General features: G+C 46.9%; 2 protein-coding genes across 2 annotated transcripts in view; one reads left to right on the top strand and one right to left on the bottom strand.

Moving 5' to 3' along the window:
- Window positions 1-1786: 1786 nt before the first annotated feature.
- Window positions 1787-8416, bottom strand: NDUFB1 (NADH:ubiquinone oxidoreductase subunit B1). Its single transcript, XM_075532323.1, has 3 exons — window positions 8267-8416; window positions 4116-4257; window positions 1787-1880 (listed from the first exon to the last, which is right to left on the bottom strand). Exons 2-3 carry the CDS (start codon window positions 4250-4252, stop codon window positions 1844-1846), a joined length of 174 nt encoding a protein of 57 aa, XP_075388438.1. The 5' UTR covers window positions 4253-4257; window positions 8267-8416; the 3' UTR covers window positions 1787-1843.
- Window positions 8417-8591: 175 nt separating this feature from the next.
- The window catches only part of CPSF2 (cleavage and polyadenylation specific factor 2), a 32053-nt gene continuing 13745 nt past the window's right edge, over window positions 8592-26899 (top strand). The window contains exons 1-9 of the mRNA XM_075532322.1: window positions 8592-8755; window positions 12899-12959; window positions 14579-14771; window positions 16408-16567; window positions 16650-16755; window positions 17835-17964; window positions 19937-20052; window positions 22587-22774; window positions 23354-23644. Of these exons, the coding sequence (XP_075388437.1) occupies window positions 14623-14771; window positions 16408-16567; window positions 16650-16755; window positions 17835-17964; window positions 19937-20052; window positions 22587-22774; window positions 23354-23644 (1140 nt within the window). The 5' untranslated portion in view covers window positions 8592-8755; window positions 12899-12959; window positions 14579-14622. The remainder of the gene's footprint in view (window positions 8756-12898; window positions 12960-14578; window positions 14772-16407; window positions 16568-16649; window positions 16756-17834; window positions 17965-19936; window positions 20053-22586; window positions 22775-23353; window positions 23645-26899) is intronic.

Below are 26899 nucleotides of genomic sequence, written 5' to 3'. Positions count from 1 at the left end.
AAGACTGGGAGTCAGGATACAAATCCTAGACTTAACTTGGACACATTTGGGAATGGGGTTTATCACTTTTCCTCCTGATTACTGCTGCCGCTGTCCTAAGCACTCTTCGAAGGAACGGTCATGTTATCCTTATAGGCCATACTCTCCAGGAAGTTGTCCCCGTGCTGTCTTTGAAGGAGTGCTGGTGGTGCAGCGAGCTGAGTGCTGGGGCAACGGAAAGGTGGATGGTTTCAGCCAGTCAGCTGCTCACTGGCCAGGAGAAGGGGAGGCAGTCTGGTTTCTGTAGTTACAGCCGTGGAAACCCTACTGACCAGTCTTACTCGATCCTAGCAGGTCACTATGATTCTACATCAACTTGACAGTAGTGTTGTTTTGGACCCTCTTCTGAGCACCTGCACATCCTCCTGTCATACATCGTTCCTGTCACACAGTACCATAATGCTTGGTTTGATCATTTATCTCTCTACCAAGCCCCTGTAAGTCCTTGACAGGTTTATTTTCTGTTTGACTAGGTGTCTCCACCACCAGCTGTCTGCTGAATGATTTCCCCGCCCTCTGACACCACGTCCCTCTTCCACATCACCCACTATTTTAATCAGGGCTCAAATGCTTGTTTCTCACCTGTCTCCCATTGGTCCCCATAGTTAAACAGGCTTAGTTCAAGCTCTCCTGGTCTCCTGTCATCCAGCCCAAGGATCTCTGAATTGGCCTCTCGCTCCAATCTCAGCGCCCTTCCAAAATGCCACGCTTCCGAGTTTTGTTTTACTCATTCAACAAATTGTTTCTATGTTAGTCACTAGGAATATAAGCACTCGGTGGGGGGAAATTCACTCTTTAATACCGTATTGTGTTGAATGACTAACCACAAAGTCAGCGGTTCAAACCCACCAGCCACTCCTCAGGACAAAGATGAGACAAAGCCACAATGACAGTAGGTTTCGTTTGGGGGCTCAAGACAAGAAACAGAAAAATAGAATGGTAATGAAAATATAACACTAGAGTGAGGAACAACAGAAACGGGTGAAGGGAGACAGCAGATGGTGTAAGACATAAAAACAAAAAAATGAGGAGCAAATACCTAGGGCTCAAGTAGAAAGAAAATGTTTTGAAAAGGATGATGGCAACATATGTACAAATGTGCTTGACACAATGGATGTATGGAATAAAGCCCCCAATAAAATGACTTATTAAAATTAAAAAAAAGAAAATATAACACTAATGTACATAACGGTGTACTCAGTAAGCAGTTTAAATGAATAGGTTTGAAAATGTGCTTGATATTTGAAATGGGAAATCTATTTTGGCATAAAAAGAATCACACTTCTTGAGACTTAAGAGTGAAGGGGTGGAGTTTAACCTGTCCATCAGGTTGCAGCTTGATGACCTCATTTGGAGGCGGTAAGGAGATAATAGCAGCCTGGAGGTGGGACACACACTCACTCCCTGGAGACATTCCTGCAGACAAGACACATGGAGCTATGCTAGAATCCTGGAGCTGTAGGAGGGACTCCTGGAGCTGAAGGAGGCACGTGGGGACCCTGGCAGCGCTGAGATGCTTCGACCACCACTGGATCCACAAGAATTTCTACCCACTGGCCTGTGATCGTCCTGCATTCGGTGTCACTGCATGTTATTTTGTGAGTCTGAAGAGGAATTTATAGATTGGTATCGGACATATAGACTGATATTGGACTTACAGACTAGATCTGGGCTGGGATATTTTCTCAATATTCAATTGCTCTGGGATATAAAGCTCTTTCTTAGACATAAAAAAAAAGAATCACACTTCAAATAATAAGCATGGCTTTATTTTTTGCGCGCGTTCTGTAATCAGCCACCGCGTTCACTTCCAGGTAGCTTCCTCATTGGGTCTCAACTCCCTATGTGGGAAGAAAGGAGGAAAGGAAAACGCATGAATAAAACTCATCAGATGGAAGGAAAAGTCAAAGGAAATGGAAGTCAAGACTGTCTCTCCTAGTTTGTTGGCCCAGTTTGCCATCTTGACAGGAGATTCAACATACCCACTTTCCTCTCGTGATGTTCAGCTCTTGCTAGATCTTTGACTGTGTTTGCCCAGGTTAAAATAGTCGTGTCTCTCAAGTCAGATTTACACGGAGGATAGTCTGTGTCAGGACCACGTTAACAGTTCCTGTTACCTCTCCCGTTGATCGTGCTTTTCTTGAAATCCCCAGTGTGTGGACCCTCTCTACCTGCCACCTGGGGCTGCTGCCCAAGTCTCTTGTCCTCAGCACCCTCCTCCCAGTGGGCAGCCAACTCTAACCCTGCTGCCAGAGAAGCTGTCCTTAAAGACACTATGGGGCCAGGAGCTGCCCCCATCACTCAACCTCCCTGACTCTGGTGGAGAGCATGGCACCTGGCCGTGACCTCTGCAGAACAGGTCTTCCCAGGCCCCAGAGGTTGGCAGCTGAACTCTTAACTGTTGTGTCACCAAACCAAACTCACTGCCATCGAGTCACTGCTGACTCTTAGAGAGACCCCCTGTGCGTTTCTAAGACTAACTGTTCAACGGGAGTAGAAAGCCCAGTCTTTCTCCAGAGGAGATGCTAGTGGTTTTGAACTGCCAACCATGTGGACTGCAGTCAATGCATAATCACCACACCACTATGGCTCCTGTTGTGCGGCCCCCCCACCCCCACCCCAGGGCTCCTTAATACTATCCCTTGCAGCTGCAAGGGGCTCTGGGGTCCACTGTTGACAGTTGGTGGTTTAAACCCTCCCAGACATTCTACAGGAATGTGTTCTCCTTGGTGTGTTCCCATAAGGCTTGCAGCCGGGAAAAGCCTGTGAGGCAGGCAGCGCAGTGCATTCTTGTGGTGGGGCTCTGCAAATGGCCTGACTGTGGCTCACCCAGGGGATTGGACAGGATGCTAATAGTGTAAATTGGGTACCTGGCAGAGTTCTGCACAGGAGATAAGCTTTCTACTCCAGAAAAGGCAGTTTTGGGGGTAGGGCTATGTGGAAAAGGTGTATAGAACCCTACCTAGGGAACTGGTCAACTCTTCCATTTCGACGTGTAAGAGTTAATCTCAGAACACAGCGGGAACCACTACCACTGAGAGATGACAGTGGAGTGCATCCTTTGGACCCAAGTTCCCAGCACTGAAAATCCCCTTGACCCACGAAAAGGCCCCGAGACAGAGAGCTACCACACCTGATGGTGGGAGACAGCTGGAAGCTGTGACAGAGAAATTGTGGCAACAGAGATAGCAGAACCAGGAGGTCAGCAGGAGCCCATGTGCTAAGGCTTCCTGAGCCACGAAACTAGAGAGCTGAGCCTGGGGCAGGAAGCGTGCTGCCCGAGTCTGTGGCTCTGGGCACCTGGCAGTTAGGCTCACAGGCCCAATGAGTGAGGAAGAGAGTTCAGTGCATTGGGGCCAAGGATTGCTGGCTGAGTGGGGTGCAGAGTCCAGGTTGGTCCAAGAGGCTTGAGGGGCTGAGGGCCAAAGCAGGATCTGCCTGTGGTGGTCCTGACTGAAGAACTGTATCCCGAATCATTTCTGAACCTGAATTGCAATCTATGACTTCTCTGACAAACCGAATATGATGGTGACTGCCTGTGAGCGCCCTCTGTGACCGCTGTAACATGGTCAGGAGAGCAAAGGGGAGGGAGAGCCGGTGCCAGGTGTGGTGCAGACTGAGGAGCTAGCTCTGTCACAGGACTCGGCCGTACTACTCTGTCTCACTGGGGGGATGCGGGCCAAAGATCAAGTCAACAGCACCTAAGGGCAACAGCCTCTGAGCCCGACACTAGCTTATGCCAAATAGTAGCTAGCAACACCTGCAAAAGCAGTGCATAAGGGAGGCTTTGGTGAGCTGTTTACTGTTTCTATGTTAAAAAGCACATTGATTTCTAGAGGGTGGGACTTGCAACCACCTGTTTATAAACGGAAGGCCAATTCTATTGCAGAGGTAATCACACAGCTCCGTGAACGGATTAGAGGGAGAACAAATAAGACTCGTGGGTAAAACTACTTGTGTGGCAGTGGTCTTCATGGGGGAAAATGACCCCTTAGCCTTCTGTTTGACACACAGGATAAGAAAAATATGCCCCAAATCTAGTCAACAGCTTGTTTTAAGAAAATGTTGCCACTAACCTTTTAAATAATAAACTCTTATTCCGGAAGGCAGTCAGTTTCTCATCATTCTTTCTGTCCAGATAACATCCAACGACAAATCCCACAGGGACCAGGATATGGACCCAGTGGTCACGCACCATCTGAATTAAATTCATGATTGCTGAAGCAGAACAAAACAAAATAAAAGCTACCTACAGAATCTGCTGTCCTTAGTCGGGAAGCTCTGCTGAAACCTACTCACTTGGGGACCCTGCTGGTGTCTGAAACACCAGTGACATAGCTCCCAGCGTCACAGCAACAGAAAAGCCACTACAGTACAAGGGGACAGAGTGGGGGTAGCAGCTATAAATGAAGACGGGAATCTTCAACGACCAAATGTCTCTTTAAAAGTTAAGTGGAAACAGGAATTTTATAGAATGACTGCTAGGGACCAGGAGCATGACATATTTTAACGATAACTTGAATCTGAAATGATGAGATGCTTATTGGGTACCATATAATGTGCCTCCACATAATGTGAATTAAATTTTATTTCCCTTTAGAGCAAACCAGGACCAAGTGCTATGAAGCACAGTGCTGGATTACAGATCTGGGCCTTCACAGCTCTGGGTCCAGCCTATAGTCTCACACTGCCACCTCCAGGAGTTTCAAAAAGCAAAAGAGGAGGAGGAACAGTAGAGCTGATGGTCATCATGTGGAAGATAAAATCATGCTAATTCAATAAAAACATAGATAGTTCAATTGTTGTTGTTTAATAAAAAATCGGTATATAAGGATGAACTCAAAATACACCCATGCGTGCAAATCACCTACAATGGGTAAACCGCGCATAACGCTGGAGAAGACCCTTAAGTCCAGGGCTGCCTACAAAAGCGCTGACAACTGCATTTGCTCAGGCCAGGGCACCTCTCCGCTCTCCTTTAAGACGGTCGTTTTTCTCTCTTTCATCACTCCTCCCTGCCAGTCGATGCTGACTGATAGCAACCTTATAGGGCAAGATAAAACTGTCCCTGAGTTTCTGGGACGGTTAAGCCTTTACAGAAATAGAAAACCCCACTTTTCTGAGTGGCTGATGGTTTTGAACTGCTGACCTTGGGATCGCAACCCAATGCATAACGACTACGCCACCAGGAATCTTTGTAACTCAAACTTTAGACACCTACAAGGTACAAGGCCCTGGGATGACCATGAAATTAAGTCATGCAGGTATTACTATATATTCCATAAAGGGCAGCATTAAACACTAGGCTTCTCTGAATATCAATAATCCAGACAATGATGATCTAAGTATTTCTAAATCATGATTCCTAAAGGATATACTTTATAAGCTACCCCTTGGCTTTGGGTTCACTCCGACACATAGTGACCTGATAGGCCAGAGCAGAACTGCTCCATACAGTTCCCGAGGCCATAAATCTTCACGGGAGCAGACAGCCTCAACTTTCTCCCTTAGACCCACTGATGGATTTGAAGTGCTCAACCCACTGTGCTACCAGGGCTCCCACTTAGTTTACTGAAAAAACATACTGACACTAAGTCAATTCTGACTTATAGCAACACTATAGGACAGAGTAGAGTTGCCCCTTTGGGTTTCTGAAAGTGTAAATCTTTACCAGAGTAGACCTCATTCTCCTTTGGAGTGGTTGGTGGATTTGAACCACTGACCTTATGTTAGCAGCTCAATAAATGACTCATAGCCAGCAGAACTCATCAATTATTCATACCTGCACATTACCTGGGGAGCCTTTTTCTAAATAGGGATTCCTTGGTCCTACCTCCAGACAGAGCCCATTGTGTAGCCAGTGTCGGACCATCTCTTCCAATCTCTTCCCCTTTTTGCTGACCCTCTACTTAACCAAGCTATGTCCTTCTCTGGGAAATCATCTCTCCTGATGACATGTGCAAATTACGTGAGATATCAGTGTCTTTGCTAAGGAGCATTCTGGCTGTACTTCTTCCAAGACAGTGCAGTTCCTTCTTGTGGCGGTCTATGGTGTATAGTTCACATTCTTCACCAACACCACAATTCCAAGCCACTGATTGTTCTTTGGTCTTCCTTATTCATCGCCAAGCTTCCACATGGCATTGGAACCTACTGCCATTGAGTTGTTCTGACTCGGCAATCTGACACAGGGTTTCTCAGGCTTTGTAAATCTTTACAGAAGCAGAGTCTCATCTTCTCAGGGGGGGGGGGGGCGGGGAGAGGAGGGGAAACATTGGTAACATCATGATAAACAAAATGTTGAAGTTGTCAAGGAGTTCATCTTGCTTGGCTCCACAGTGTAGCCACAGGGAAGGTAGCGTCAAGAGATCAAATGACATGTTGCACTAAGTCAGTCTGCTGCATGAGACCTATCCAAAGTGTTGGAAAGCAGGGTGGGCCTGACCCAAGCCATGTCGCCACATGTGAATGAGAAAGATGGACTGAATCCAGGCATTTGCTGGTGAAGAACAATGAGGCCCAGGGGCCTCCCTGAAGAAACAGGTGTCTTGAAGGAAGTACAGCCAGAAGGCTACACAGAAGCAAGGATGGGGAGACTTCATCTCATGCACGTTGGACACATTTGGAGAGATGAGTCCCTGGAGAGCGACAGCATGCTGGGGCAGTGAAAAAGAGGAAGACCCTCAACAAGACAGATTGACACCGTGGCTGCAGTATGGTCTCAAACGGAACAATGCTGAGGATGGCGGAGGACCCAGGAGCGGTTCACCATTCTGTTGTGCAAAGCGTCAGGCTGTTGGAACCAACTTGATGGCACCCAATACCAACAGGCACAGCTGTTGTTCGTAGACAACTAGTAATCCTCGCCACGATACTATCCATGCATTAACTCATATAATACACCCCGCTGTTCCCTATGCAGCAGCTCTGGTGGCACTGCCAGGACAGCATTGGGCTGCTAACGTCAAGGTCAGTGGTTCAAACCCACTAACTACTCAGTGGGAAGATAAGACACCTACTTACCCCCAGAAAGATTTCCAGCCTTGGAAACCCTATCTAGAGTTGATTGCACAGTTGAAGGGCTTGTTTTGATTTGTTCCCTATCCATGTTTTCCAGGGGAGGAAATCGGGCTGACATGCTAAAACCACGTGTCGTGGATGCTGCAGGTACCAGAGCCGGCACCAGCACTCAGGCCCCAGACTCCTTGGTCTTGCACTTATCAGAAAAGCCCGTCTCTCTCTTCAGCAGTAGAAATAGGAACCTGACTTTTGATCTCATATTTTCTTTTACCCAATTTTATCCCCTCAACTTAAAGAAAACAAGAACCGCATGCTGGTGACGCAGTGCGTTCGTAAGCACTGACCTGCTACCAGCAAGGTTACTGGTACAATCTACTAGCCAGCTGTTCAGCAAGCCGGCGAGGAGGCTGTCTGCTCAGACCCTGGAAAGCCCTTAACAAGTGCCCTGTCCCCTACTCTTGTCCTCTAGGGTCGCCATGAGTCAGAATCCACTGGTGGGTTCTTCTTGTTTTGGGCAATTAAAAAAAAACATAAACTCAATCCTCTACTAAATTCATTCAAGTTACTAAATTCATTCTAAACAAAAACGTGGGTGAGCACTAATCTCTCTCGGGCGCGCTAGTGGCGCAGTGGGGGGAGCTTTGGTCAGCTGCCTGCTCCGTGGTGGTCCCAACCCTCGGAGGATGCCCACAGTTCTTTGTATGCAAGATCCCCAAAGCGCCGTTTGAACCTGAGGACCTGCACTCCAGGTACGGAACACCGTCTTCCTGGCTCTCCTTAAAAACCCCAGTGCAAATTAAATACTGGGGGCTTTGTCATGGGTAAAGGCACATTTCGCCGAAGCGAGTGGGGTTCGCTTCCAGGCCTATGGAAGAGGGCTCCCAGTTGGCCGTATCGGACGTGGTCGCGGGGGTTTAGTCCCACGGGGGTGGTCGCCGGGCGATCTCTCCAGACGTTCCCGCCTTTCCCTCCCGTCTCCGAGTGCCCCTTCCAAATGCTGCCGGCTAGGAGCCAAGGTCGCAGGCGTCCCCTCCCCCACCCCCAAAGGACGCGCTCCCTCTCCCCTCGGACCCCCTCGGTTCTCTGGGCCGCCCGGACGCTGCGACCCGGGAGGGCCCGGTCCCCCCGCTCCGCGCCTCTCACTGCCGGGGCTTTCCGAGAGGACACCCTTCCTCGCCTGCACGAGCGTGACGGGGCGCGCACCCACCTGTACCCGGGTGCCAGCCACGACCCCACGGACCCAAGGGCAGCGGCGAGCTGGGCCTCCGGCGCGGGCGGAAGCTGGGGCCTCGGGCTGTACCATCCGCCGCGTCCGCGCGCGACAGGGGGGTGGCTCCTGCAAGTCCCGCCCCTTCCCCCTCGACCGCGACGGCTCTTCTGCCATTTCATTCGGTGTCTACACGGCACAGAGCATATTGGGCGCGAGCCCCGGCCCCGAGCGGCACACTTGGAGGTGGAAGCGCCCTCTCGTGCCCCGAGTTCGGCCGTCCCCCCCGCGCCCCCGATGGTCTAACCCGAGGTCCCGCCCGCCTCGGCGGTTCGCCTCCACTTTCAAAATGGCGGCCTCCAGCGAGCGGCTTCTGTGGGCCGGCCTCTCCCGGGCGTGCTGAGCGGCCGCCGGCTCTTCTCGCCCTCCAGCCCGCGCTTGACGAGGGGTCGGGCCGGGCAGTGGCCGGCGTCGGGGAGGCCTGACGAGGCAAGTGAGGGCCGCCGGGAGCAGCGGGGGGCGGGCGCGGCCCGGGCCCGCGGGGAGACCAGCCTCCCCGGGCGCCGCGCTCCCGGCCTTCGGTTGAGCGGTCGTGCCCGCCTCTCGGCCCGCACGCCAGCGAGGGGGAAAGAAGTGCCTGCCCCGGCCGGTCGCGGCGGCCCCGCGGCCCCGGCGCCCGGTGGCTGCGGCACCTCGGGCCTCCTCGCCCGGGGGCTCTCGTCCTGGGGGGTCGGAGACAGCTGCTCGGGTCGACCCCGCCCGTGCTGACGCGCCGCTGGGCCTTCTGAAGGTGGTCGCGGCCCGCCAGGCCCCCATCACCCCGCGCTCCCATTTCCCCGCCTCGTGGGCTTCCACTTGGACCACTTTAAAGTCAGCGGTTCGAAACCACCTGCTGCTCCGCGGTTGAAGGCTGGCGCTTCAGCGTTACAGCCTCGGAAACTCACGGGGGCTATCGGAGTTGGCACGGACTGGGTGGCAGTGCGGGGTCGCTGGGGTTGGGAAACAGACTAGGTACGACCCCGCAAGTCCAGCCTCCTGGAGTCAGCCAAACGCGATGCACCATTTGCTCATCTTCGCCAGTTGAGTCCCCCTTTGGTTCGCTTGTGGGAGTCCGGGTGGCTTAGTCGGCGTGCATCGGTCAGCAGTTGGAAGCCACTCTGCGGGAGAAAGACTGGGCTTTCTACTCCGGCAGCCTTACCGTCTCCACGCGGTCCTGTAGGGTCCGTGCGAGTCGGAGTCGACTCGTGAGCTTTCCCGCTCTGGAGAGCCCTGCACTCCTGCCCTTGACCGGAAACGTCTCGCCCCCAACGAGCGCCAGTGCTAAGCAGTACTCAAGTCTTGGATTTTGCATAGTGCCCTGTAATTGCCATGATCAACCCCGCAAGTCCGCGATTGACAGAGCAAGGACCTGGGCAGGGAGTCGACACGAAGCCGAGCCTGCTGAATTCATGGCTCTTGAGGGTCTTGTGTAGATTTCATTTTTCAGTACGCGTGTGCATGTCGATTGGGGCACTGTGCTTGGTTTGGAAATGCCAAGATCGGTGGTTCCTCCTCCCTGCATCCACTGTTTATTTACTCTACGAATAGTTTTTTAACCCGCTCCATGCTAAAGCTAGAGTGAAAATAACTAGCTTTGCCTGGGGGGGAAGGGAGCTTTTATCTCCTTTGGGTCATGAAGGATCCGAGGAAATCTAAACACAAGGGGGTCATGTTGGAGAGGCAACCAGTGCAGCCCCGCAGAGAGAGTTGAGACGTTTGGGGAGTTTATAGGATGGCAGTAAAGGGACTTGAACCTTCAGGGTAAGAGTAAGGCTGGATCATCGCTGTGGAGGACCTTGGTGTCCAACTAAGGATTTTCTATTTTCTGTGGCCCTTTTGTGGTGGCCGGGAGCAGGGCGCTTGAAGATATCGGTGAGAACAGGCTCCGTAGTTGTTTGGAGAATCCTTTTGAAGCAGGGAAACTAGAGGCCAGGGAATTGCTGTCATTCTGGCAAAGTAATTTGGGCCCCAGTTATCCCCCAAGGAGGAGCCCAGGTGGCACGGTGGTTAAGCACTTGACTGCTAAACAAGGTGGGTGGTCTGAACCCATCAGCCGCTCCTCTGGAGAAGGTCCTGGCAGCCAGCTGTGGTAAGCTTTACCGACTCGGAAACCCTGCAGCGCAGTCTAGTCTCTGCATTGAACTTGACTCGCTGGCAATGGTTTTCCTTTCAGAAGATGAGGGAGACATTTCTGAAAGTTCCATTAGATGGTAGGTAGATAGATGACTCTAGAGTTGTGAAGTCCAAGACCTGAACCTCCAGGAGTGACAGCTTGGTGCTCTGCAGACTCAGGCGGTGATCTTAGCAGCCCAGCCTGGACCTGCTCCGTTCAGGCTCATGAGCTTTTCCAGCACTAGGCAACATGGTTCAAGTGTGAAGTACACATTGCTTTTGAAGATAGTAAGACTACAACCAAAGACGGTGAAATTCTCATTCATAATTTAAAATAAGGATTCCTAATTGGAATGCTAACATTTCAGATACAAGTTGGCCTACTGACCACTAGGTCAGCAGTTTGAAATCTTCAATCTAAGCTAGAAAGAAGAGGTTTTCTACTCCCATAAAGAGTTACAGTTTCAGAAACCCATAGGAGCAGTTTTTCTGTATCAGGTGGCTATGAGTCAGCATTGCCTCAATGGCAGTGCGTCTGGTTTTGAGTGGGTTAATATTTTACCTTTTAACGCGGTTACGATGAAATGTTACAGTGCGTGTAACTTGAATTTTATCTCTGTCACACAGCTTCACTGACAGTAGAGGAGTTGGAAAGGTGGTGGGCTTTGAACATGGGTCTGAGGCGATGGTGATGAACAGTCATGTCGGGCAGCTTGCTGAGGCCCTTTAAGCTGTTTGTTTTGCTTTTTATGTTGTTGTTTGTTTTTTTTTTCAAATAGTAAGCCTTCAGAGATCTCTGAGCACAGGGTAGGATGTGCAGAATCATTCTGGAGGTTTAGCTGGCAGCAGTGTTGAGGTTGAGATGAAGGAAGCGGGGAGCTGGAGGCAGAGAAATGGAGGGCATGACGTGCCAGGCCCCCTGCTTTCAGGTACTGAAAGTAGGAATGGAAAGGGAGTGATTTGTGTACAAGCCATTTTGAGTGGGAAAGAAGCAGGAGCTGGCAAGAAACTGCAAGAAGTATAGGAGAAATCAGAGATGTCATTTCAAGACTCGGCTCCTGAGAATAATGCCTAAGGAATAGATGTCAAAGGGCGATGAAAAGTACATTTGAGGCTAAAAAAAAATGAATCCCAAAATAGCAAAGTTAAGAGCAGGAAATGGCTTGCTGAATAGTCCTTTTTATCTCCCTGCTTTCTGTCATTCCCTTTCCAATCAATCACATGTACCAATTTCCCGAAAGCACAGATTACTTGTATGTATCACATTATTTTCTGACTTGTAGAGGGGCAGAAAAGATTTCTCTGTTGCTTGTAGAAATTGAACCCAAATTTCCCAAGGCCCTGCGCAGCCCTAGTAACCTAGTGGTTACGCTTCAGGCTGCTAGCTGCCAGGTCAGTCGTTCTAAACCACCAGCTGCTCTGACGGAGAAAGACAGACTTTCTGTTCCCACAGAGTTGCAGTCTTGGAAATTCACAAGGGCATGCGTCAGAATTGACCCAAAGGCAGTGAGTTTTTTGGTTTTTCATTATCTGGCCCTTTTCTGTTCAATTAGGAAGTCCTGGTGGCATTGTCGAGGAAGTGTTGGCCTACTAACCCCAAGTTCCGTGGTTCAAATCTAACAACCGCTCCAGGGAAGAGGCGAGGCCACCGGCTCCTGTAGAGCTTTAGCGCTCAGAAGCCTTATGCCGGGTCGCTGTGACTTAGAAAAGGCTTAATGGCAGTGGGGTTTGTTGCTGTTCTTTTCTATTCAGTTCGCCAGTTCTTAAATATTTTTTGACAGTATGAAACGGTACCAGGCCTGCTTGTTTTTTGCTTGTTTCTGAGTTGGGTTTTTTTTGTTTTTTCTTTACTGGTAAGCTGTACATGTATATTTCGTGCCTGCTATAGTTTATTGTGCCAGCCTGGCCGATAAACACTGGTTTGTCTCTCTAAAGAACCCTGTCCAATACAGTGCCCTTTCTCATTTTGAGTGCTTTCTCCTTTTGTGTGTTTGTATACCTAAACCAAACCCACGGCCTGTGAGTCAGTTCCCACTCAGAACGTACCTGTCAGTCAGAGTAGAATGACCTCAGAGTTTGCACATCAGTAGATCCCATGGAAGCAGATTGTCACATCTTTCTCTTGCTAGCAGGGCTCCTGTTCCTATACAGGTCCTCCTGATTCTTAACAAGAAAGCTGGGTCCTACCTCTTCCTTGATTCTCAGTAACATGAGCTAACCTTGATTTCTCAAAACTTGTTGTTTCCTAAATGGTGTAGTCTAGCATAGCCAGTGCTGTATAGTATTCATTTTTAATGCCTTTTATTTGATCTCTTTTATGTAAATGTAGGCTTCCTAAAATGTTGACACGTTTCTGTTAAGAAAAAGGACTCAGCACTGCCTACGGTGTTCACCTTTAGGACAAGTCATGCTGGCTAGACACCGTCAGCAAAAAGAAGTAAATCTTTCTACCATATTCATGAAGGCCTTTTTATTTTTCAGATTTGTACAGAAGTCTTCCTCTGAATTCATGGTGTTTCATCAGATACACAACTAGTAATCAGTAAGTAATGAGTGAGTGATAAAAATAGAAAAGTTAATACTATGAGCAACTCAAAAATCCTTATATGTTGATATCTGGTTTTATTGGTTAAAAAAATTCCAAGACATGACTTTGTATTTTCATTCGTGATCCAAAATTTCAAAGAGGAATTTAAGGTATATGTAAGTGGGAAAAGAGCTTCTAGTAACTCAATTAATTGTGGTAAAGAAAATTATAATGTTTTTAAGGAGAATTTCCTAGATTCCTTTAAATTTGTATAGATAAACATTTTATCGATTAGAAAATTAGTGTTTTTGTGCAGATAATGCACCTGACGGTATTTTGCAAACTGCCTAGCCCTCTCGTGTTATTTTGTAATGCAAGTTCTGCATGGTATGTGTGTGTGCACATGCTCACACACCCAGGCATACACATGTGCTATATGTAGAAAATATATAGCATCCTTGTACTTCTCATACCTTATATCCAGGAATTGACAAGTAAGTCAATTAGTTTAGCTTATTTGTTTCAGCAACTATTATATTGAGCATTCCTTATATGCAAAGCATGTGCTAATATACTAACAGTATAAAATGAATCAAGCCTACCCTGCCCGCTGAGCTCTTCCTAGCAAGAGAAACCCCATATGACTAGGTACTGTTAATGGTCTGGTAAGGGCACTGAGCTCGTTTTATACTGATCATGTTTTCTTCATTCATTAGAAAGTTCTTTACCACCAATATACATTCGGCATACATTGTGCAGACAGTGTCATGTAACTTGGATAGAAGAGACGAGGACTCTGCTTTTGTGGCGTCTACATTCTAGTAGGGTCAGGATGAGAGAAGAGGGCAAACAAAGCAAGTAAATAAATCAGCAGTTCGAGAGAACAGGCCGGCTCTTAAGGGAAAGAGAATGACGTAGAAATGTAACTGAGCTGGGGGAGGGCTTTGGGGAATCAGGCTGTTTGGGTGACCGGAACGGTTTGCCCTTGAGGACTAACTAACCCATGTCGGTCAGTAGCCCGCCTGGCGGCACCACAGAAGAAAAGCCTGGCAGTGGGTTTCTCTCCTCCTTGCCTTTTAGATATTAAAGTTCTCAGAAAGGCCAGTTTATCTTGAGGAACTGAAATCTGAAACGTTGCAATGGCGTTGCACTTTGGTAATGAATATTTTCGTGGCCTCTGTGTAATAGACATGCTCAACCTCTGTGAAATATTTCACCATTTCTAGTCATCCGTCCCTTAAATATGTATTGACCACTACCTGTGTCCCAGGCTCTGTTTGGGGAGCTTCGGACATGTCACCTTTATTTTTCAGTTGCTCACAGGCTTAGAGGGTAGTTCTTAACATGAAGCTCCTTGAGAAGGGGCCTGGAGGTCCTGAGGGTTGGGCAGTAGGGATGCTGACCACAAGGGTGGCAGTCCAGGCTACCAGGCAGCTGCTCCTGTAGAGATTGACAGTCTCAGAAGCCCAATAGAGGCTCACTATGAGTTAGTCAGCTTGATGGCAGGGAGTCTTTAAAATGTTTGTTCTCCAGGTGTGGGATTTCTGTTCATGGAACAACTTGATATATTTTTAGTTAATTTGCCAGTTTTATATTTAGTCTGTGCTCTGACACTTGTGTTTTTCTTTTGAAAGAACCTTTAGGTTGTTGTTTTCGGACACCCACCCACCCCAATAAAATGACATCGATTATCAAATTAACTACCCTCTCTGGGGTCCAAGAAGAGTCTGCTCTGTGCTATCTTCTGCAGGTGGATGAATTTAGATTTTTGTTGGACTGTGGCTGGGATGAGCACTTTTCTCTGGATATCATAGATTCCCTGAGGAAGTAAGTCACTTTTCATTTTTCTAGTCTTTTAAATCAACTTTCTTTTGGATATGACAGTGTTTGCTTTTGTCCTAATGTAGTAACTGTTTGATACTTGTGAACTTATTGACTTATAGACTGTGTTTATAAAACTCAGCAACATTTTAATTGCTTCTTAGCTAATGAAGGGCTCAGAAATGTTTGTAGCCTAACTTTAGGTAACAGTAAGATTAAGTTCATAGGAGTGCAGAAGACAAGAATTGATCACTGAAGATAGGGGTGCTGTAGCAAAATATGGTAAAGAAATTATATAGCTCCCACTTACCACAAAGAGTAATGTCTAGAGTCTTAAAGGCTTGACTTAAAACAAGCAGCTGTCTAAGTGAAGTGTCAGCTATGTCCACACAGAAAGAGGCCACCAGCCTCTGAAATCCAAGGATTGTTGATAATAAAATCCATGTTTGGAAGAGGGAATTATATTAATTAGAACTTAAATTTTGAGTACTTGGTTTTGCAGAAAGTTCTGGATGACAGTGAAAGCCCCAAATCCACTTGCAGAATACTCCCATGGATTAAGCCTCTGAATTTCCCTGAGCGAGGATGCGAATAGTCTTGCCCTCAGACAGCATTGGAAAGTTGATTACTTCTATCCCTCCTACTCCCTTCTGCTACCAGCCTAGCAAGGGGCAATCTTCCTTAGTGGCTTACCTGTGTGTCCTTGATGGAGATTACTTACTGTTGGCTACAGTCATGAATCATTCTTTGACTACCTTTGGGAAGCTCCTGGACCAATATTGTAAGTTCCTCTGCCTAATGTAGCATACATGTCCCAATCATGGCTCCTAATCCTGCTTCAGGAGTTCCATTTGTGACGAGGTTGTGTTGTTCTGCCACCAGTCATGGTTTTGTGACAGTTTTCTTTAGCCCTTATGCACTTTATAAAAGCTCAGTATCTCAGCAAACCCTTGGACCACATTATGACCTTGGGTTAATGGGCTCCCTCATCCAAATGATTGCCTCTGTCGTTGTCTTGTCCTCTCTGATTTAAGATTTAATTAATGTTCTCTTCAAGAAAAATTTTTAAAAGGGTGGAGGAGAGGAGAAGCCTTCCCTGTGAAAGTTGTGTCATAGATCATGTTTAGTATTCTCCATATCGTCTGGTGCTAAACACTGAGAAGAGAGCCTCTGCGTAAAGGCAGCGAGATGCACCAACTGGAAGTAAAGAATACTTGAGCCTTCAACTTGAACATCTTTTGTCAATGAGAACCTTTGCTTCCACAATTAAAAGTTTTTTTTACTGGACTGGTTATGTTGTTAGTCACCATCCTATAAACTGAGACAAGGTATATAAATAATGTGACAGATTATTTGTGTCTGTTGAAATTCCAAGCTGAGTTATTGAACTGAAATTATTGGTGATGACTGCTGCTTTTCTTTCCTCCCTCCTGACATTTATTTTAGATGCACTGTGTAACTGTGTGCTTGGCAGTAGTAGTAATAACTGAAGTTTATAGGTGTCCTTCTTTTACTCCAGCGTTTCCTTTCATCCAGACTAGTGAGAGGTGTCAGCATTTTGTCAAGTGACGTTGGAATCTTCCGTCTTTTGCCCCTTGGGAGTCGGTCTAAGAGGGTGCCCAATGTGATTGTGTTCTTCTAGGCACGTTCACCAGGTGGATGCTGTCCTGCTGTCCCACCCCGATCCCCTCCACCTCGGGGCGCTTCCGTATGCTGTTGGGAAGCTAGGTCTGAACTGTGCTATCTACGCCACCATCCCCGTGTACAAAATGGGGCAGATGTTCATGTACGATCTCTATCAGGTAAGCGCGGCCACGTTTGCTTCTCAATCTTACCACTTGTACAGGGTTCCTTTTTAATGTTTCCTTTGTGCTATTCTCTTAGTCTCGACACAATACAGAAGATTTCACACTCTTCACCTTAGATGACGTTGATGCTGCCTTTGATAAAATACAGCAGCTGAAGTTCTCTCAGATTGTGAACTTGAAAGGTAAAAGATGTCTCTAGTAGGAAATAATTGGATAAATGGCATTTAATTACCAAAAAAACTACTGAGAAGTTATTGTAAAATGATACACCTTATGGTCTGAAGAAGGAAAATAAGCCATTTTCTTCTTTGACGGAGAACTCAGAAGTTCCTCCTAAATCATGTGGATTTTAAAACAATCCTGAGGGAGCTCAGCGAGTGTTACCACCTGAGACCTTCTCACAGTGCCGTGGAGACCTGTAGTCCGTGTTTACTGTGCGCCATGCCCAGTAAGCGATGGGAACCTTGTGGGGACCGTGCAGTGTTGCGTTCTAGTGTGCATAGGGTGGCAGTGGCTCTGACGGACTCGATGGTCCCTAACAACGACAGCAGACAAAGGTGAACTGATCACCTCCTTCCCCCGGGAGTTCACGAGTGGGTGTGGGGGACCGAGGAGCACAAACGGGTCTTTGCAGTGGTGAGAGGATGTGGAGGACATGGTGGTGCGCAGTCAGCATTGATGGAGTTCTAACATTGGGTGTTCAAGCTGTTTTTTGTGTAATTGAGCCATACAGTAAATATTGACCTTTGTTATCTGAAGAGGAGATTGTACTAAGAGATTTTCAGAAATAGAGACCCTGGTATTGGGAAAATGGTTTGACAATAGACTTAGGAAGTTTTAGCCAGAAAGTACCATTTATCGCAACCATACACTATAGGGTTTGTGATTTACCATATAGGCTATGAATTATTTTGTCAGCCTCCATATATGGAAACACTTGGTAACTGTGATGTGACATAAACACTAACTTTGATTAATTTATATTATGTAAGTTTGGCGATCAACTACTTATTAAGTCCAGTGCCTTATCCTCTCTCGAAGCGTGGGTATCTGTAAGAATATGTAATGAAAGGGAGCAGTGTTTGCCTCTGTGCAGGAATGCCGTGGTTGGGGAGAGGTGAGGGAGAATTGCTTTGCACTCGATGTCTTTTTACTTTGGTGTCATTGCAAGTACTACCTATGCAAAAGATCTTAGAAGAAAATAATCTTTACTGGGGATTGGAAATGAAATCTGAGTGTTGCCATTATCTTGTTGACACAGGCAAAGGACATGGCTTATCTATCACACCTCTGCCAGCTGGCCATATGATTGGTGGAACCATATGGAAAATAGTCAAAGATGGAGAAGAAGAAATTGTTTATGCGGTTGACTTCAACCACAAGAGGGAGATGTAGGTTAAAGTTTACAAACATAATGTAACTATTAATGCACCAGCTCATTCTAACACTCATATTCACCACAACAACTTGTTCTCATGCTCACCTTATCACACTGCTATATTCACTATTCAGACAACATTCATTTACATGTGTGCACATGCCTGCACACACTCACGTGAACATGTGCCCACTCCCACTAATTGGCACAAACTTGCTCACTTATGTTCATGCATTCGCATGCTCACGTCGGCACACTCACCCATTGAGGTACAGCGTACTCCAAAGACAAAACTTTAACAAAACAACTCCACCTCAAATTCTCTCGTCTCCTCGCAGCAACAACTTACATCCCTGGCATAGGTAACCCTTCAAAACCATTGTGCACTAAGTCTGTTAACAGCTGACAAAAAGGTATGTACACTACTATCAGTAAGTAGAAAGTAAATGCTAAAGCGCTCCGCAACATGGCCAAGGAAATCAGAAAACGTCAGCGGGGCACCACCAGCCCCTCCTCACGGTTTCAGAGTTCTGTCATGTCATGGATTTGCACCTTGCTGGGCCTTTGGCAATAATATGTGTACTGTTACTGTTGGGCTCCCGCTGTATTTACATTTTTGCAGGACCGAATGAATGCCATCTCCAACCTCACCTTCAACCAACTTTTGCTTTGCCCTTATAGTCTGCTGCCGACTGACCCAGGCCCCAAACCTTCCAATACTTAATCGCCCCTCTTCGCCCTATCTCAGCAGGAAGTAGTTAAGACAGAACACTACACCCATTACCACTATTAAGAGTTTGGGATGTTTGGGCCGGGTCCGAACCATGCAACCGCTGTCCTCAGCATTTCTGAAAGATGGCTTGCTGGACTATGCGGCCCCTTCCCCCCGCCTCTCAAGGCCAGAGCTAGACTGTGCAGTCCCTGCCTCCAGCGGTCCAAGGAGCTTATCTCTCAGGGCTGGGTTTGTACATACATCCCCTTCCCTCAGTGTTCCGGGACGATTTACTCACAGACCACATCCTGACTTACAACCTGCAGCTGCAGCACTAGAATACCTTCCTTCCCCTTATCAGTACATACATCCTTGGCTCAAGCCCCGTAGATGTCCCACTGCCTCACTGCCAGATGCAATTTCCCTGACCTAACTCATTGGGTCTCGGAACTCGCCCGGGGCCTCAAGATGCCCCTGTCCTTCTCTGCTCTCCCTTCCCTCCCGGGAGTTCTTTTCCTGCCTCAGTAAAATCTTTCTCAACTTCCAAAAACGGGGGGGGAGATTTAGGTATATGAAAACCAAAACTGAAATAAATGCAATTGGTGATATGTTATCCTTTGAGGACAAAATTAGAAACAAAGCTACTTTATAAACCAAGCCATTAGAGTAATTTAAAACATCAAATAGTGAATGCTTTTTTTAAATACAGTATATTCCAGAATATACATTTCTGTGACTATACCTCAAAGAATTAGAAATGCAATGGAATGTTTTTACAAAAAATGTGTTTTGAAAGACTATTTGCAAGTAGCTGGGACATAGGGGTGGAAGTAACGTTAGGATTTATTAATTCTACTCAAAGGAAGTAAATACTTACAGTGCAGACACAGTGGAAAGTGTTTTTTGAAATTGTTTAAAATTTAGGTTTAGGAAAAATCTTTTAATGTCATGGGAGATGAAAGTGAAGATGTAGGACTATCACATGGAATATCGACTGCTGTAAAATGCAGCTGTGTAGACAGAATGCGATTTGTATGCATAGAAGGGAGTTGACCCAAGTCTGTTGACTATCGCTGAGTGGCGATATTTAGAAGATTTTCCTTTACCCTGAACACTTTAAATTGTCCAGATTTCTTAATTGGTAAGCATATGTGCTTGCTAGTTAGAGGAAGATGAAGCCTCTTAAAGAAGTTGCTTATTATAGATAAGAAAAGCTAGTATTGTTTATTTGGAGTGTTATAAAATAGTCTCTTTTCCTTACTTTTTTCTATAGCCACTTAAATGGATGTTCCTTGGAAATGCTAAGCAGACCCTCTCTACTTATCACAGATTCATTTAATGCTACTTACGTGCAGCCCAGGCGAAAACAGAGAGACGAGCAACTTCTGAGTACGTATGATCGAGTGTGCGTTTTAGAGAGCAGCGCCAGGGTATGGCACCAGGGATTGCTGGTATGCTGTTCTGTTTCACACTTGGCTTGGGCGGATATTTTTTGCTAGCTTACATAAGGAAATGTTTTTAGTTCATTTAAATTTCATTTTTGCAGAATGGTTCTAGAGACTGGCTTCTCCATGTCATCCAGCAAATAGGCAGCTCTCCCTGGCACTCAGTTGTGAGGTATAGAAAGACCTAAGACAAATCTCTTTGAAAGCCATTTAAACTCTAAAAGAAATGGGAATGGAGCTGGGTGAGAGGGCAAACACTGGAGTAAGTTTGTTGGAGTTTCCTGGGCCTATCCAGATGGCTTGTCTCTTTCTGAAGAGGGGCCTCGGAGCCTCTGCTGCTGACTTCTGTTCCGACACAGGCTGCTGTAATGTGTCTTTCCCCTCAGCTGCAGGGGGTTTCAACCGGGAAAACTGGATCCTGTTTTTAGACATGTGAAACCATAACCTTCCTCTTTTCTTTAAATATCTGTGACTATATACCCTGCTACACAGCGGAGCCCTAGTGGTGCATGCTGGGGGTGCAGCTAATTGCGAGGTCAGCATCTCAAACCCACGAGTTGCTCTGCAGGAGCAAGATGAGGCTATCTCTTCCCACAAAGACTTACAGCCTCAAGGAACGTGTTACAAGTTGGCATGTACTGGATGGCAGTGGGTTTTGTAATACTGTACCCAGGTGGCACAGGGGTTAGGCACTTGGTGACAAACCAAGAGATCGGCAGTGTGAACTCACCAGCCACTCCAAAGGAGAAACACGTGTTGGTCTGCTTCTGTTAGGATTCACAGCCTTAGAAACCCTTGGACGGCTCTGCTCTGTCCAGTCGGGCTGCTGAGAGTCGGCATTAACTTGATGGCAGTGGACTTGGTTTGGGTTGTATACTACAAGTACTTTAAAAAGCTCTTCAATTCTTGTGCTATATATTTCTTTTTTGCTAGAATTTGGTTTTATCAAATATTTCTGAGCAAAATTTATCTAGAGTGAGAAAATCTCTAAAGATACTTTTGTTGGGAGTTGATATATATTTGATCCTGTAAACGTACATTTCAAATATATGGTATATTAAATATGTATGTATGGATATGAGTGATATATATACCCACACATACATACATATTTGGGGATTGTTTCTAGCAGGTCATGGGGTGGACTGGTAAGACCAAAGTCACCTGGGACTAGCAGGCTGGTGGCATTTGTCTTAACGTAGTTGTTCATTTATCTAGCTTACGGTACAGACTATCTTGCTGTTTATACTCTGATGTGAAGCAGATTGGGAACTACTAAGCACTGTTTAGGTGTACTCTGTTTTCTCTCTCTGAGTTATAATACCCACTGCAATGCCTACACAGAAGCTCCCAGATAAAATGCATGATTAAGGGTTTTTTAAGGATGCTAACAAGTTGTCCTGTCAGTGATAAATGTTCAGGGTAATTGTTTACCAAGACTTGTTACAAAGTTCCAGGTCTGCTAATAAATGCCCAAATGGGCATACCACTTATAAGCCTCGACCCAAAGGTATTCAGCTCAGGCTCTGCAGGTCAGCAAACCCAGCTCCCTGAATCAAGTGCTCAGAGGCACCCAGTCCAGTAAGCCTCAGCCCCAAGGCACTCGGTTCCACTTTCATGCTTCAACAAATTCAACTTCCCCAATGAAGTGCCCAGAGGAACTCCGCCCTTCACCCCCCCCCCCCCACCGCCTTTTGCAAGCCAGCCTCCTGCACAAAAGCACTCATCTTAACTTGCTGTGTGCGCTGGAAGGTCCGTCACTCTGTCCTGTGCTCTGACACCTGGTTCTGCTGGTGCTCCTCTGATGGTGTAGCTGCCATCTGGCTCCAGGAGGTTCACTGCACGGGAATCTTTTTCTACTCCTGACTCTTGCTGGTGATGAGATTCCCTCCTCCTGCTTCTTGGAGGGCTCATTGTGTACACGGTAGGTTGCCATTCCAGGGATTCTTGTTTGCAATGAGTCACAGATGAAGCTTATCCCTATATTACCCCCTCCTTACCAGACCCATGCAAGGAAAGGTCATTTGCTGGCAGTTAGAAGCTTTGGCTAGGTTGATTAAATTCACTGCCCTGCATACTGACAAGGTATTTTAAATGGGGGGGGGGGGGAAGCGCCTTACTCAGTTTATATGTCACTCCTGTGAAGATATACTTATTAGGATAAAAAGCAGCTATAACTTGAATGACATTTGTAAAAATTGTATACCAGACCTCATAATTGCTTATTTGTACATTATAGTCTTTTAAGTCAAACAGGAGGATGAAGTCAGCCTTATGTGCTATAGTAGTGGTTCTCAAGCTTCTTCATGCCGCGACCCTTTAATACAGTTCTTCATGTGGGGACCCCCAACCATACAATTATTCTCATTGCTACTTCATCACTCATTTTGCTACTGTTCAGAATTGGGAGACTCCTGTGAAAGGGTCGTTCGACCCAGAAGCGCTGCTCTAAAGGGCATGTACCTTGTTGTTTTCTAGCCAACGTCCTGGAGACCCTTCGAGGTGATGGAAATGTATTAATAGCAGTGGACACTGCGGGCCGAGTTTTGGAACTTGCTCAACTTCTTGATCAAATTTGGAGAACCAAAGATGCAGGACTGGGTGTCTACTCACTGGCGCTCCTCAATAATGTCAGTTATAATGTGGTGGAGTTTTCCAAGTCCCAGGTGTGTCTTCATCTTGGCCTTGGTTCTAAAGAAGGATGCGGGAATGACTGACGGACGCCTGTGGCATGGTGTCATAATCATCCTTCGGGTTTGATACTTCTGCTGACGCGGTTGTTAGTCACACTAGTACAGCCACTTCCTGCTCTGTGCACGTTACTTGTCAGTTGTTCGTTTAGTTTTTATATACTCCTCAAGTCACTTCAGTTTTTGGCTTTACAGCCTGGGAAAGTTTCTTTGCTAAGTCTTAGCATCCCCATCATAAAATGGAGACAAAAACAGAACCTACCCCATAGGTTGAACGTTAGGGTTCATGTGAAGGTTAGAAGAAGCACGCTTGCGTGAAATGGCAGTCTCGGGGGTGGGTGGTCATCTTTGTGATGCATCCTTGGTGACTTTAGGGACACAGCTGAGCTTGGGGGGTCTCGTTTTGTTGTGTGCAGAAGGCAAGCTGCCCACCCAGCAGCACAAATAGGAAATGCTTCCTCAGCAAAAGGACTCAAGGCAGAACTTGATGCATGGGTTGTGGAGTGCCTTGGCAATGCAGTGTTCTAATTCATGTCATCTCTCCCCCAATGGTAGGTAGAATGGATGAGTGACAAGTTGATGAGATGTTTTGAAGACAAAAGAAATAACCCATTCCAGTTTCGCCACCTCTCCTTATGCCATGGCCTCACTGACCTGGCTCGAGTACCAAGCCCCAAAGTTGTCCTGGCCAGCCAACCTGACCTTGAATGTGGATTTTCAAGGGACCTCTTTATTCAGTGGTGTCAAGACCCTAAAAACTCAATCATTCTAACGTACAGAACTACTCCTGGGACTTTAGCCCGTTTCTTGATTGATAACCCTTCTGAAAAAATTACAGAAATAGAGGTAAGCACTTGTTTGGGGGACTTCATCTGCATTGTTTGTAGATAAGATTGTGGGTGGTTTATCGAAATCAGTGGCCAAAAATCAAACTGGGAGATGGTCCAGGGTTTTGATCATTTTCACCGGGAGAGCAAGTTTCAGAGCCCCTTCATTGGAAACTCTCCTCCGGATCCTTCTGTGGTGCCATCCGGAAGGACCCTCAGAAGGCATAGGGACTACACTGTTTTCTCAGTCTCTCGCTGAAACTTTCTCTCGTTTTTTTTCTTACACTCCCTGAGCTGAAATGGGATCCTTTTTAGTGTGCGTTGTTTCTTTCAAGACATTTTCCTTTGTCCTTTATGGTTCCTGTCAGCAGGGTGTATAATCTCCTGACCACTCCTTTTTGTTTGTGTCACATTGGCTGATCTCTTGGTCATGCTCTGTCATTCTCTGATGACTTTACAACGTGGCTCAAAGCCTTCCAGTCTGCTGGTACCCAGAGTTCCATTCCAGATGACTCTGGCATCCACAAGTGTGGTGCCTGACCTTCTCAGTCTCTGACTCTCCCATTTCTGTGTGTGTGTGTGTCTGTGTGTGTGCGCGCGAGAGAGCATGTGTGCGTGACAGTGGGACTGCAGTCCATATTCAATTGTATGGTGGTGGTAAGGACATCGCGGGGGCAGCCACATCAACATATGCCATTCCCCAACGCCGATGACCTTCTGGTGGTGCAGCTCTTCTCACCCTTCTCTGAGCGGCTCCTCCTCCGTGAACGAACCCATGGCCCCGGAGGGTCCTGTCTGCTCTTGGCGTTCCTCTTGTCACTTTGTGGCTCTACGTTGAAGTTAGGTGCCATTCCAGAGGGCTCTGCACCGTCCTCACAGTTGATGTTGTGTCTGGACCCTTTGGTGTAGCCAGCGGGTCCGTCTGCCTTGCTGAGGGTCTTGCTTGTTTCCACTGCCCCTCTACGTAACACGATGTCCTTCCCCAGGGGCTGGTCTTCCTGACAGCATGTTCAGAGTCGAGGGAAACTCTTGCCATCCTTGCTTCTACTGAGCACTTTGTCGACCTCATATATAGTTCTTAAAAGAACTTCATGCTTCAAGACAGGCAGGTTTTGTTAGTTAAGCTTACCTATTTTTTAGTTTTAAGAAGCCATCAGCTAGCTGCTCCCAGGGGGAACGAGGCCGAGTGTCAGAAGCCCACGGAGCAGTTCTCTGTCGTGTCGGGTTGCTGTGAGTCAGAATTGACTCAAGGGCAGTGTGTTTGGCTTAGGTTTGGAGGACTCCAGACATCGCCTTCCAGACCTGTTTTTTCCTTCTCCAAGGCTAGCTAGGAGGCGGGCTTCTCGTGCGTATTTGCTGGCACCAAGGGAAATGAAGGAAACCACCACGGAGATGAGCTGACGGCAATGGACGCAAGTCCGCCAGTGACCACGAAGGTGGCCTGGGACCAGGCAGCCTCTGCAGTGACCAAGAGCAACAGCAGATGTCTGTCTAGCAGTTTGACTCTAACTCCTCTCTGTGCCAGATAAACTGGCCAGCACTTACAGTCGTTTCCCAGCTGCTTCCTATCTTTCCGTTTGGGCCCCTTTACGCCATTTCTCTCATGGCTGGCAAAGAGATTGTTTTAAGCATTCTTCAAACCATGTCATTCCCTTGTTTATACTACTCTCCAATGACCTTCTTTGACTTTTGGGATAAAATCCAAACTTGCCCAGGCTTGCAGGATCAAGAAAGACCCTGCCTACCTTCTGATCTTTTAGCGCCATCACTGCCGAGGCAGTGCATCCAGGTCGTCCCACACTCCATTCCTTTGGGAGTCTGCTTTCCCCGCTGGCACTTGGCATTCAGATCCCAGCTTAGAGGGCTGGTCCTGAGGGAGACCTCGGCCTTCCACTTGGCATAACAACCCAGTCATGGTAGTTGCCTTACTTTATTTGTCAAGCACTCGCACCTCCTGCCTTTTTCCTCTGTTTCTACCCTGCCAACTAGAATTCAAGTTCCTTGAGGGGAAAAAAGATCTAGGGTGGGCAGAGGTGGTTACAGTGTGTGGACACGTCGGAGGTCCTCCGTAACAGCTGTGGTTGAATTCATGGTGGCTGGATGAATATGTAATAAACCAGACTTCTGATCATGTTAGACAAGAGAACTGCACATGGTATCTTTTTCATCTACCTTTATTGCCCTCCTGATGGGGAAGGAATAAGGACTAATGGGGTTGAGGTGGATTTAGAGAAGGAACCTTTACAGATGCAGGGGGGCAGGTGTTACGTAGTAAAGGAGTTTGGAAGGAGAGTATCCTTTAGGGCAGGTCATTGTAGGCATCTAGTTGTAAGTTTGAGAGCTCGTAAATAGAAGAGAACAAAATGTTTGTCACCAGGCATGAACTAAATCATGGGAGTAATGTTTTGGTTTTCAGAAGAGAAGGCGGTAAGTGTTCTGATCCAGTCCGTCTCTTTGTGGGAAAGATGGATGTCTGTATGAGCTCGAGTTCTGTACCAGGAGCCCTGTGGGCACAGTGCTCAAAACGCTGGGCTGCGAGCCGAAGGGTTACCAGTTGGATAACCCCAATTGCTCCCTGGGAGAAAGATGTGGAGTTTGTTTCTGTAAAGACTTCCACCCTGGGAACACTGGGGTTAACTGTACTTGGGATTAACTATGTAATAAAGACAAGTAATGACACTTTTCTAAATGAAACGTAAGCTAAGTCAAGGTGGAGTGCCAGATCTAGACATGGAAGTTAACCATTTGTCCTATACTTGAGAATTACCTGATGCTCTTTAATTAATTTTTTGGTACTTTTTACTTAGAAACAATACCATATATAGCAGAAAAGTTCTAAATAGTCAACATTTTAGTGTACAATTTGCCTTACTCTTTATGGACACAATAGTAGAGAGTTCTTTTCGGGGCTATCTGAGAGTATATTGTAGGCAGTATTTTTCACCACGTAAGCACTGCAGGGTGTATTACTAAACACAGACAGTCTCCAACAAAAGCACAGTACATCCTCCGCAGTCAGTACCGTTGTGCCATTACCCCACAGACCCCACTCAGCGTTGGCTTATTGCACCCTTTGTAAGTACCCTTTCCCTTTCTCCCAGGATTCCCTGGAATTGCACATTGCGTTCAGTTGTCAAGAGTGTTGACATCTGAAGCATATGTTCTGGGGAGCTATCTACCCAGATACAAATATTGATAATGTTTTTTTTTTAAAGAAGGGTAATTACCTACATTTTTTACACTGTTTTCATTTGAATCAGGAATGGTGTTGATA

Source organism: Tenrec ecaudatus, chromosome 14 (assembly GCF_050624435.1).
Source record: "Tenrec ecaudatus isolate mTenEca1 chromosome 14, mTenEca1.hap1, whole genome shotgun sequence".
In the NCBI taxonomy this organism is placed as follows: Eukaryota; Metazoa; Chordata; class Mammalia; order Afrosoricida; family Tenrecidae; genus Tenrec; species Tenrec ecaudatus.
The sequence above is the reverse complement of the archived record's forward strand: the minus strand, read 5'-3'. Positions and strand labels throughout refer to the sequence as shown.